General features: G+C 58.4%; 1 protein-coding gene across 1 annotated transcript; it reads left to right on the top strand.

Moving 5' to 3' along the window:
* Window positions 1-5,417: 5,417 nt before the first annotated feature.
* RNF112 (ring finger protein 112) lies at window positions 5,418-11,105 on the top strand. Its single transcript, XM_080682043.1, is given in 14 exon segments — window positions 5,418-5,550; window positions 5,731-5,771; window positions 6,707-6,941; window positions 7,117-7,326; window positions 7,419-7,544; window positions 7,717-7,821; window positions 8,176-8,226; window positions 8,488-8,592; window positions 8,594-8,698; window positions 8,810-8,924; window positions 9,074-9,240; window positions 9,315-9,368; window positions 9,468-9,542; window positions 9,649-11,105. Coding segments are annotated over 13 exon segments (1,842 nt in total). The 5' UTR covers window positions 5,418-5,550; window positions 5,731-5,748; the 3' UTR covers window positions 10,120-11,105.
* Window positions 11,106-12,167: the final 1,062 nt, after the last annotated feature.

The following is a 12,167-nucleotide window of genomic DNA, read 5'->3' as shown; positions in this document are numbered from 1 at the left end:
GGGCACCAGGCAGTTGGGGATCCCATAGCGCCCATCCCCTAGCTCACCACATCTGACAGTAACCTGGGGCCTCTTCCTGAGCCTGCAGGGGCCTGAGGGGCAGAGCCTGCGATGGTGCCCTGCAGGCCTGGGCCACCCTAGCGCTCGCCGCCCCCTTCACAAGCTGGGCTCCATGTCTGGTACCTCTGGGTCTGTGCAGGTGTAGGTTTTCCCGCTAGAAATGTTTCTTAACTCCCAGCCTTCACCGACCAACTTACCCATTTTTCAGGCTGAGCTTTGGCACTGCTTTGTGGAGAGTCCCTGCGCAGGTGCCCAGACCCGATGAGGTGCCTTCGGTCCTTTCACCTACCACTCACTGCCCTCCTCTGAGCACTTTCACCCGGGACCTGTCTGACCACCTCGCCAGGCTGGAGGAACCCGAGGCCACCCGTCCACTCCCCAGGCAGGCATGATGCCTGGCGTGCACTGCTCAATACAGATTTGTCCTAGGGCCCTGGCCTGCGTGGCTCCATTGGTTGGAGCGTCATCCTGTGCACCGGAAGGTTGTAGGTTCGATTCCTGGTCAGGGCACATACCTAAGTTGTCGGTTCGATCCCTAGTCAGGGTGCATGTAAGAGGTGACTGATCACTGTATCTCTGTCACATTGATCTCTCTCTCTTTCTCTCTTTCTCTCTCCCCTTTTCTCCCTCTCTGAAAATCAATTTAAAAGTTTGTAATATGGATGGATACATATAAAAATAGATAACTGGATGGGCAGACATGTGAATAGTGAGAGATGAAAGGATGGACAGTGGCTGGGTGGACTCACTCACCTGGCAGGCATAGGGACGCCTTGGGTGGAGTCAGTACACGGCACATCCTGCCTAGGGAGCAGGGGCTTTCCTGGGAAACCCCGCTGACTGCCCTAGAGACCTTCGCAGGCTTCTCAGTCTGAGAGCGGCACTTGCACCTCCGCAGAGACCGTGGAGGAGAAAGATGCTCTGGGGAGAAAGGGAGCAAGGAGCGGCTGTCTCGCCTTGGCCATAGCCAGAGGGAGCTGGGGGCATTTGGAGAGAGGCACAGTGGACGGGGCGTGGTGAGGCTCAGGCTGGGGGTGGGGAGTAGCTTGGGGAGAAGAAGCTAACAGAGCTGTTGGCTCAGGGTGGTGATAGGCAGAGGGGTGCCACCTCAGCCCCAGGGTCCCAAGTCTGAGCTTGTTTCCTCCACTTTGCCCAGGCACTCACCCAGCAGGAAGTGCCCCTGGGCAGCTGGGTGGAGGCCTGCACGAGCGGTCCTCCCAGGAGAGGGACACAGGGCTGGAGAGCTGTAGCGGGCCCAGGCTGTGTGACCCCCACGTGGCCTGTACCTGGCTGCAGCAGCCTGGCCTCCAGGCGTCTCCCAGGAGCACAGGGGAGAGGCGCTGCTGGCCATGCTCAGCACCTGCTGTGCAGGGCAGGCCTCCCATGCCCCGGCAGCTCCCAGGCCGGGGAGGTGGAGAGGAGCAGGACTCTCTGGCAGAAGGGTTTCTGGTCCTTTGAGCCCCTTCATCACATGCAGGAGACCGAGGCTGCTTGCCCAAGGCCACACCGGAAGCTGGGCTCAGGACCACCCCAAACTCAGTTGCCTGCTTCTGCATAGATTGGCTGGCTGAGTCTTCTTCCCCCTTCCAGCCAAGTGGCTGAGCTGCAGTAAGACCACAAACTTCTCCATGCTGTCAGCACAGGGACATGATCTGCCGCCCAAGAAAACCATAGAGCCCTAACTGGTTTGGCTCAGTGGATAGAGCATCTGCCTGTGGACTGAAGGGTCCCAGGTTCAATTCCAGTCAAGGGCATGTACCTTGGTTGTGGGCACATCCCCAGTAGGGGCTGTGCAGGAGGCAGCTAATTGATATTTCTCATCGATGTTTCCAACTCTCTATCCCACTCCCTTCCTCTCTGTAAAAAAATCAATATAAATATATTTTTTTAAAAAAAAGAAAAGAAAACCATAGAGTGTAGTGATTTAAAAGCCTGGTATGGGGCCCTAGTGCCTGGGCTTAGGTTCCAGCTCTGCCAGTAACAGCTGTGTGACCTGGAACAAGTGATTTAACCGCTCTAGCCGCAGTTTTCTCGTGCCTCCCTCATAGGCTGTGTTGATGAGGGTGAGTTCATGTATATGCTGGAACGGCACTGTGAGCAGGAGTGCGTGATCTGTGTTCACATAGGGGAGTGTGAGCTCACGTGTAAGTATGCGCGAGTGTGAGGGCGTCGGTGCACAAGCAGTGTGTGTGTCTGAGAGTGTTAATTAGTGAGCAAATGAGTGTGTGTGGAGGTACAGTTGTGAATCTAAGTGCACTTGTGTGAACTGAACATACACGTGCATGAGTGTTGGGGGTACAGAGAGAAGGGAGAGTAGTAAAGGTGTGTGTGCAGTGTGGGGAGTGGGAGCATTTTCCGCATGTAGATGTGTGTGTTTACATGGAAGGCCGTGAACAGGTGAGGCGTGTGTGTGCCTGTGTCAGGGGACTCTGAAGCCTCCGCAAGCAGGGTCCAGTCTGAGAGACTGGATTTTGGGCTCCGAAGCTGGTTTTCCAAAAGTGACTTCACCCGTCACCTCCTCCTGGCCCAGCGGCTGCAGCTGGAGCGCAGGTTGGCGGCCGAGCTGGGCCCCAGGAGACTGGTCCCACGGGGGTGGGGGGTGGGGGGTGGGGTGGGGAGAGGAGCCCGATGCCTGCTGGGTGGACGAGTGGACACAGGGATGAAATAATACTGAATTCAATCTAGCCCCACAGCTCAAGCTCCTGAAACCAGGACCACCCCCCTGCCCCGGCCCCTCCCTGTCCATTCCCTTCTCACTGAAGTCACCTCTTGCCCCAGCTGCACCAGGCCTGTCTACCTTGCAGGGCAGGGCCTGGCTCGGTGTGGCCTTTCCTTTCCCATGATCCCTGGGGTTGGTCAGGGCCCATGGAGAGCCTGCGTGGAGCCCTCACCATTGTTAGAGAGCAAGGCGTTTCCTTTCCTTCCAGACAGCGAGGCCCTGTGCAGGTGATGCCAGCCATGGTCGCCTCTGGGCAGAGCTTGCCTACCAGGCAGGAACTTGCCATGGGCCCGGCCTGTTGACCCGGGAGATCTTCCTCCACATCAGAGTGAACACAGCAAAAGGAGCTGCCCATAGCCCACACGGAATTGACGTTTTTACCATTAATTTTTAAAAGAGGATTTAAATAATCTTTACAATGTTGAATTTGGTAAGAACCAATTACTTATTATTGTGTAGAAACACTTAACTGCCATTTCCTGTTTTGGTCACCCTGATATTCCAGAACCTAGTTCAGTGCTTGGCACTTCATAGGTGTTCAAATATCTGTTGGCTCAGTGGCACCCATGACTGGAATCTGACTTCATAGAAGATGGTGCAGCTGCGGTCACCGGAGGACATGATGGCGGGCAGCAGACACTGGATTAAGCGGACACTACCTTGATCTTGACGTTTTCTTTTTGCAGTTTAGACTCATTTTCTCATCAGGTTTCTGATAGATCCTCTCTTCCCCCAACTGGTGGGCGGAGTATGACGTAACCTGTGGCCTGGACATACCTGAGTACCTAACCAGGCAGCTTATATGGACTATACATTGAACCACCAATCAGCACCTGCCAGATACCCTAAGCCCTTGTCCCATATGACCATACATTAAGCCACCAATCAGTGCGTGCCGAGTACACTAAGCCCCCATTCCTTCCCATTCCTCCCCTCCAAAGGCATGTTCACCTCCCATGCACGTGTTGCTGCTCTTCCCTTGCAAGACAGCCGGCAGGTCTCTTTCCCCTAATAAAGCCTGTAGTCCTGGTTTTTGGCTCCCGATTGATTTCTCAGTTTCAACCATCCCCAGAGACTAGAAGTGCTCACAGGCCTGTGGACCAGAGGATATAATGGGGCCATCCCTGCCTGACCTCCACAGCCGGTCTCCTGGACCAGGGGTTCTCCTTGGAGCCCAGGAGCAGGCCAGGCCTTTCTCCAGGGGCACAGGCTCTCAGCAGGGTGCTCTCCCCTTGCCTCTGCCAGTGTCTCACAGTGAGCCCTTCGGTTGCCCAGACCTGGGATGGGGCCTCTGCTGGGTAGCTGGGCCTCCCTCCTGCTCTGTCCTTCTAACCCAGGGGTGGGCAAACTTTTTGACTCGAGGGCCACAATGGGTTCTTAAACTGGACCAGAGGGCCGGAACAAAAGAATGGATGGAGTGTTTGTGTGAACTAATATAAGTTCAAAGTAAACATCATTACATAAAAGGGTATGGTCTTTTTTTTTTAATTTCAATAGTTTTATTCATTTCAAACATTTTTACAAGAAGAATGTAAATACTAATTATTATAATTTGAAACTTCAAAAAATGGAGGAATCATAGCACAATAACATACCCATACCTTATATTGAAGATGGCAAAGGCAAAATAAAATTGCCTAACAAAGGTACAAAAGCCTTTCAAATTAAACTTAAATATAATAAAATAATTTAAAACTAAAACAAATAGAAAAGAACAAAATGTGTAAACAGTAAATTAAACATTTTCTTTAGTGCAACTTCCAAATTATGCCCGGGACGTAGATGTAGATGGCAATGTAGACTGGGTTGAAAGGTTTTTGGTCTTTAAAACATCAACTTCAGTGGGAACAGTGTTGTTGGTCTCCTTTTGAGCTAATGCTCTGATACTGTGCTCTCCAGGGGCGTGTCTCCCTACATCACCACGATAACGTGTCTACGCATTCCCAGGGTGATGTTGGGGGACGCGTCCGCGGGCATTACAAGGAGCCTCTGGAAGATTGAGAGGTTGTTCCTTTACTGAATGGGCGGATATAAATCCGCCCACTCAGAAGAAGGAGCTGCGGCTGTGTTTCCTGACGACGTTGCCATGTTAACACTGCTGCTGGTGAAGGAGTGGAGGGGAGAGCAAGAGAACCCTCCACTCTTTCGGCTCCGTGGGCCGGATAGAACAGCCGAACGGGCCGGATCCGGCCCGCGGGCTGTAGTTTGCCCAAGGCTGTTCTAACCTGTTGTCCACGCAGCAGCCAGAGTGACCAGGGCTGCTTCCTGGGGGTGTGACCAGTGCCACACGTAGGCCTGAGCCGGGGCGGTGCAGTCTTCTCTGGAAGTCACGCGCAGTGTGAGCTTCGAGTGTGTATTTCAAGTGAAGTCTGATGGGAAAATGGAGCATGCACCCTCCCCCTCCTGCCCTTATCTTTTCCGTCTCCATGGTGACTCATCACTTTGCCTGCCGCATGCATCCCAGCCTCTGCCAGGGACTCAGAGCCTGGCTGGGTCCCTCCCTCCTCTGGGCCTGTTCCTGCAGCCCTGCCTCCTCCCCCAGGCGAGTCCAGAGGCAGCCTCCTCTTCCCCATCGACCGTCACATCTATTTTTCAGCTCTGGCAGCGGCTCCTCGGGGAGACCATCCCCCACACCCTCCGCCTGCCACAGGGCACCAGCCCTTCCATCCTCTCTCTGCCTCAAGGTCTCTGGGCCTCCGCCCTCAGCCGCTGGACCCATCCCCACTCCCAGCCTCCCAGTCATTTCCTTTTGTCACCGGTTTGGCAAACAGGCAAGTCTTCTCCTAATATGTGGGGAAAAGAATGGGAGTGGGAAGGGGCTCCCTGGAGATGGGGTGGAGCGCAGAGGGGCGATGGAGAGGCCATGAAAACCCAGGATTGAGACAGGAATCTGGATTCTTTTCTAAATAACGTTTTTTGTTGTTATTTTCCCTGCCAAATTTCTCTCCAAGGAGAGAAACCAGAGCTTCATGGGAAACAGCAGCAACAGTTGGTAAGCGGCAGGGCCTGCTGGATATTGGTGCAGGCCTCCTGGGTCGGCTGTCCCGGGAGGGAGCTCCAGGTTGGATCTGCCCGGATCTGGAGAGGAGGTGGTGCCGGAAATGGCGGGTGTTGCAGGGAGGCAGATTGGAGCTCAAGAAGGGGAGCGTGGGAGAGTACAAGAACCAGGTTTCTGCCCCACCACCACGGGCTCCACCCTAGGAGTCCCACCTCCGGTGTGTTTAGAAGGTTGCAGAAGGGATCACTCCTTGGGCAGCCCTAACTCCTCCAGGAAGCCCTGGCAGCAGGGGGCTGTGGGTGAAGTTTTTACGAGCATTTGAGCCAGGCGCTGATGGGGTGCAGGCGCTGATGGGGTGCAGGCGCTGGGTGGGGTGCAGGCGCTGATGGGGTGCAGGCGCTGATGGGGTGCAGGCGCTGGGTGGGGTGCAGGCGCTGATGGGGTGCAGGCGCTGGGTGGGGTGCAGGCGCTGATGGGGTGCAGGCGCTGGGTGGGGTGCAGGCGCTGATGGGGTGCAGGCGCTGATGGGGTGCAGGCGCTGGTGGGGTGCAGGCGCTGATGGGGTGCAGGCGGTGGGTGGGGTGCAGGCGCTGATGGGGTGCAGGCGCTGGGTGGGGTGCAGGCGCTGATGGGGTGCAGGCGCTGGGTGGGGTGCAGGCGCTGGGTGGGGTGCCGGCGCTGGGTGGGGTGCAGGCGCAGTGCCTGGAGCACCATGGCATCAGCTCACTCCGATGGCCCCCCGTGGCCGGCGCTCTCGCCTGCTGGACAATGAGGGAGCAGCCGGATGGGGGAACCTTGCCCAGGGAGGTACTTGGCCTGGCAGAGCCAAGGTTTCACCCTCCAGGCAGCTCTCTGCTGCCCGCGGTTCTGACCCTAAGTCCCTGCCCCACATGCTGCTCTCAAATGACCCGTTTGCCCCCGCCCCCCAGGTCCCACACACCGTCCCCCAGGCTGGAGCTGGGCCTGGGGTCCCGGCCCCGGGAGCCTCGGGAGCCGCCCGCCTGCGCCCTCTGCCCGGAGAGGCTGCGCGAGCCCCTGCGGGACCGCGGCCCGGACGCCCGCAGCCGGTGCCCCCAGCGCCGCAGGGGCTGCCCGCGGAAGGGCCTCCGGGGTCTGGAGGAGAAGATGGGGCGCCTGCTGCGGAGGCCGCCGCCCGCCGTGCAGGTCGGGATCAGGCCCCCTGGAGGGGTGGGCGGGCGGAGAGAGCGGTCGGGTCTGAGAGGGGGTGGCTTCGGCCTGCCCTAGGGTGTCGGGTGAGAAATGGGGCCGGGTTGGACGCACTCCAGCTTGGGGTCCACTCCCGCAAGCCGGGCGCTAAAGGACCCCTCCTCGGGCCCAGGAGAGCTGCGCGGGGCCGGAGCCACTGCTGCTGGTGCGGGTCGGCACCTCCGGAGGCCCGCTCCTGAGGATGGGGGCTGTCAACCGCTGCCTGAAGCACCCGCTGGCCCGGGACACCCCGGTCTGCCTCCTCGCCGTGCTGGGGGCGCAGCGCTCAGGGAAGACCTTGCTCCTCAACCGCCTGCTCCAGGGGCTGCCGGGCCTGGCGAGGGTGGGCTCCGCCGGGGCTGGAGGGCTGGTGTCCGGCGCGGCTTTGGGTGGGAACGGGCTGGACACACCCTGATGCCCTCCTCTGCCCGGCAGGAGGCGGGCGAGGGCTGGCCTAGTGGAGGAGGCGCCCTGCCGGGGTGCAGATGGGGCGCCGACAGCCTTGACAGGGGCGTGCGTATGTGGAGCCACCCTTTCATGCTGGGGAAGGAGGGTCGTGAGGTGAGGGAAGGGCCCAGGAGGTCCAGGTTGGGGCAGGGTGGGGAGGGGAAGAAGGAGCTGAGATGGGCAAAGGGGAGGAGAATGGATAAGGAGAGCTGGGGCCAGGACAAGGAGCCGGTGCCCAAAGGAAGTGAGGCAGGCTCGGCCCCTCAGTCTGTCCTGCCCTGCACAGGTGGCTGTGTTTCTGGTGGACACTGGGGACGCCATGAGCCCTGAGCTGAGCCGAGAGACAAGGACCAAGTTGTGTGCCCTCATCATGATGCTGAGCTCCTACCAGGTGAGGCGCTGGGACCTGGACCCTGGGCACCTCACTGGGTCTGGCCCTCAGAGCCGGGGACGGTCACTCCAGGGTCTTTGTAGATTCTGGGGGTGCCCCTGCAAGGGAAGGATGCCCCCAGTTGGTGAAGGTGGGAGCATCACTTGTTCTAAAGGAGATTGAAGTCCCTGGGGGGCAGTTGAAGTTCAGGATCACCCCTGCCTGCTTTCCATCTCCCGCAGGCTGTGCAGACCCCTGGGCTGGGCTCTCCAAGGTCCCGAGACCCACAGCCAGACTGTGAGCTCCCTCCTCACCGGGATCTTCCCAGGATCTCTGCCTTCGCAGACCCTCTCCCATTTATTCTCCTTGTTCCAGATCCTCAACACTTCCCAGGAGCTGAAGGACGCAGACCTTGAATATCTGGAGGTGAGGACACATCTGGTGTTGGGGTGCCACCCCGTCCCTGCTCTGACCATAAGGCTAGAGGGCTGGACCAACCGGAATCAGGTGCCTCCCAGTTCTGACCTAGCATCCCATGATCTGCAGGTTTGGTGGGTTTGAGGCAGAGGATGAAGCCTGAGACACCTGGTGGGAGGGAGGCTGGGAGCGTGCATCGTACTGTGGGCCCCCTGGGGACGGGAGACATCGACCCTGGAGTGTCCCCGCTGTGACCCTCATTGCTTCTAGATGTTTGTCCACGTGGCTGAGGTGATGGGCAGGCATTATGGGATGGTGCCCATCCAGGTGAGAGACCCGTTTCTGGACTCGTCACTCAGACCCAGACACCCGCTGGCTGCTGGTGTCAGGAGCCCTTCTCTTCCAGCACCTGGATCTCCTAGTTCGTGACTCATTCCACCCCAACAAGGCAGGGCAGGGGCCCGAGGGGGACACCCTCCAGGTGAGTGTGCAGAGGGAGGGGTGCAGGAGCGGGCAGGCAGAGGTGAGGGTCCTGTAGGTCAGCTAGGAAGGGGGCTGGACCCCCAGCTCAACGATCTCCTCTGTCTCTCAGAAATCTGGCAAATACCCCAGGGTTCGGGAGCTGCTGCGAGGGAAGCAAGCCCGCTGCTGCCTCCTACCTGCGCTGAGGCGACCATGCGCCGGCAGAGACCATGGGAGCCCGGGCAGTAAGTGTCCCAGCAGCAAAGGCCCCCCAGCTTGCCCTCCTCTAGTGACCGGACCGGCCTCACACTTGCCAGTGTCTCCCAGCCTCGGACCCCTCCTCCTCCTAAAGCAGGTCCCGCGCAGCCCATCCTCAGCGAGAGTCTCTTCTCAGGCCCAGAGGACGATGCCTGCCCCATGCGGGCCTACGTTGCCGATGTGCTGAGTGCCGCCCCCCAGCATGCCAAGAGCCGTTGCCAGGGCTACTGGAGTGAGGGACGCCCCATGGCCAGGGGGGATGGACGCCTGCTCACAGGGCAGCAGCTAGCTCAGGAAATCAAGGTGTGACATCTCTCCAAAGACCCAGGAGAGGGCCCAGCCTCTTCCTCCCTGACTCCCTCATGATATTTCCGCAGAACCTCTCGGGCTGGATGGGGAGGCCAGGGCCTGGCTTTGCCTCTCCGGATGAGGTACAGAGCTCCCCGGGGACCCAGGGGGCAGGGGGAGCAAGCTGGTGCACCTGGGCCCCGCGGAAGAATGAGAGGCAGCCTGGGTTTTCCTGTGGACAGATGGCCGCCCAGCTGCACGACCTGAGGATTGTGGAAGCTGCCAAGAAGGAGTTTAAGGAGTATGTGCGGCAGCAGGTGAGTCCCAGCCTGTGTGGGGCAAGGTGTCCAGAGAGGCGGGGCCCTTGGGGGAGAGGCTCTCAGATCTCCTGGTCAGGGACCCCTCTTTCTCCTCCTGGCATAGGATGTGGCCACCAAGCGCATATTCTCTGCACTCCGGGTCCTGCCAGACACGATGAGGAACCTCCTCTCTGCCCAGAAAGATGCCATCCTGGCTCACCACGGAGCGGCCTTGCGGTGCCAGGGGAGAGAGCAGGCCTTGGAGGCCCTGGAGGCTGAGTTGCAGACCCAGGCCAGGGCCTTCATGGACACCTACACCATGCGCTTCTGCGGCCACCTGGCCGCCGTGGGTGGTGCCGTGGGGGCCGGGCTCATGGGCCTGGCAGGGGGCGTGGTGGGCGCCGGCATGGCTGCAGCAGCACTGGCTGCAGAGGCTGGGATGGTGGCCGCTGGAGCTGCAGTGGGGGCCACAGGGGCCGCCGTGGTTGGGGGTGGCGTGGGCGCGGGGCTGGCTGCCACCTTGGGCTGCATGGAGAAGGAGGAGGAGGAGAGGCTGCAGGAAGGGGACCGAGAACCGCTGCTCCAGGGAGAGTAACAGGCCCAGGAGACAGGAAGAGGAGGGAGGGATGCGAGACGGGAGGGAAGGAAAGGGGGGTTCCGAGGACCCCCATGTCCCACACTGCCCTAGTGAATACCCAGGTCTGGGTGGCTGGCTGAGCTGAAGAATCCAGGGGGCCCTGGGGAGAGGTCCAGGGGCAGGAGCAGCGGTGGGTGGTAAGTAGAATGTAGGGCTGTTTCGGTTGCAGGCAATTGCTAACTGGCCATTGACCCAAATAAACCTGACACGTGTCCCCACCAGCTGTTTGCTCCTGCTCCCTACCCTGGCTTATCCTGGGCGGGCTCAGGAAGCTGAGTGAGCTGGACCTTCTGGGGGGGTGGGGAGGATGGGGAGAGGGCTTGTCCTTTCAGATGGGGACAGCCCTGGGTTCAGTGACCTTGGCGATCAGTATTGGGGAGCACTAAAGGGGGGCTGGGGTGGAGAGAGCAGGGAGGCCACTGGACAAAACCAAAGACTCCATGTGGGGGGCAGTGGCCTGCCCCCGGAGTGGAGAAACCTGTCCCTGGGACTGCTCCCAAGCTGCCCAGCAGGACCGAGGTGTGTCCCCACTCATGAACCTCGGGGAGTCGGCAGCAGGCCTTGAGCGAGGCCTCGGGGCTGTGCCCTTTGCCACGCTGGTCAGGTGCAGTGTGCCTGTGCTGTGTGTGGAATGCCATCCTGGCGCCGCGCTAGCTGCCAAAGATGAAACCCCCGCGATCGCATCCGCGCTGGACAGATGGCCCTGGGAGCATCTGTGAAAGTCCTCAAGCTTCAGCGAGGGAGCACGCTCTCTCCTTGCCCCACCAGCCTTGGGAAGACCTTCTGCTCCATGTCAGCAGGAGGCCTGGGTACAGCCCCACAGGGAGCCCGAGGGCCCAGGGCCCTCCCAGGGGGCCAGGAGGTCCCACCAGGAAGACTTGCAAGCTTTTGAATTGTAAAAAGCTGAAGGGCACATTATACGAAAAATAAAATGTGTGCTTGAATGTTCACTTCCCAGTCAATTATTGAAGCAGAGGCAAGAGGAATTGTATTAAGTGCTATTTGTCTTGTGCTTGATAGCTTTCTTTTCTTAATCCTCACCCGAGGCTATTTTTCATTGATTTTTAGAGAAAGTGATGTAGGGAGGGAGAGAGAGACACACACAGAGAGAGAGACATATATGAGAGAGAGACACATCAATTGGTTGACTCCCACACATGCCCTGACAGGGGCCGGGGGACGAACCTGCAACCCAAGTATGTGCCCTTGATCTGCAATCAAACCTGAGAACCTTTGGTGCGTGGGCCTGATGCCCTACCACTGGGCCACACTGGCCAGGGCTGTGCCTTGTAGCTTTCAAAGCATTTTCCCAAACATATCTCTCCTAAGCCTCAAAAACATCTCATGCAGTATGTACTTATTTTTTTAAATATGTTTTTATTGATTTTAGAGAGAGAGGGTGAGAGAAACATCAATTGGCTGCCTCCTGCACACCCCCTACTAGGGATGGAGCCCACAACCCAAGCATGTGCCTTAATGGGAATCGAACTGGCAACCTCTTAGTGCATGGAACGATGCTCAACCAACTAAGCCACCCCAGCCAGGACTAGAGTACTTATTTTTACAGAAGCTCAAAGGAATGATGTGATCAGTTGAAACAACTAGTCCAAGATAAGCCAGGACTTGAACCCAAGTTTTCTGGTGCCAAATTCCTTGCTCAAGTGAGCCATCTCCCACAAGTCTATCCAGGCTCCAAGACCCGGCCTCTTGGTCCCAATCCAATTAGGGGGAATCTCTGGCTTCCAATATTAATTCACAAGAGCCTACATGATGCTGTCCAAGGTCCCAGCCACCTGCTGAAGTCTGGCAGGTTTCTCCTCTGTAACCTGTTGAAGGTCACTCCAAGGTACTTTAAGATTCTTGAGTGACAAGTTTCTGGGTTAGAGATCTGGTGACTTACTTTCAATTCCTGCCTCTGAGGTCTCCCTCCTGTTGAAGATGACAGTACCACAGCACAAAGGGACGAAGCCCTGCTTGGACTGAATGCTTGTGTTCCTCAGATCCAC

Source organism: Plecotus auritus (genome assembly GCF_963455305.1).
Source record: "Plecotus auritus genome assembly, chromosome: 7".
Lineage (NCBI taxonomy): Eukaryota > Metazoa > Chordata > Mammalia > Chiroptera > Vespertilionidae > Plecotus > Plecotus auritus.
The sequence above is the reverse complement of the archived record's forward strand: the minus strand, read 5'-3'. Positions and strand labels throughout refer to the sequence as shown.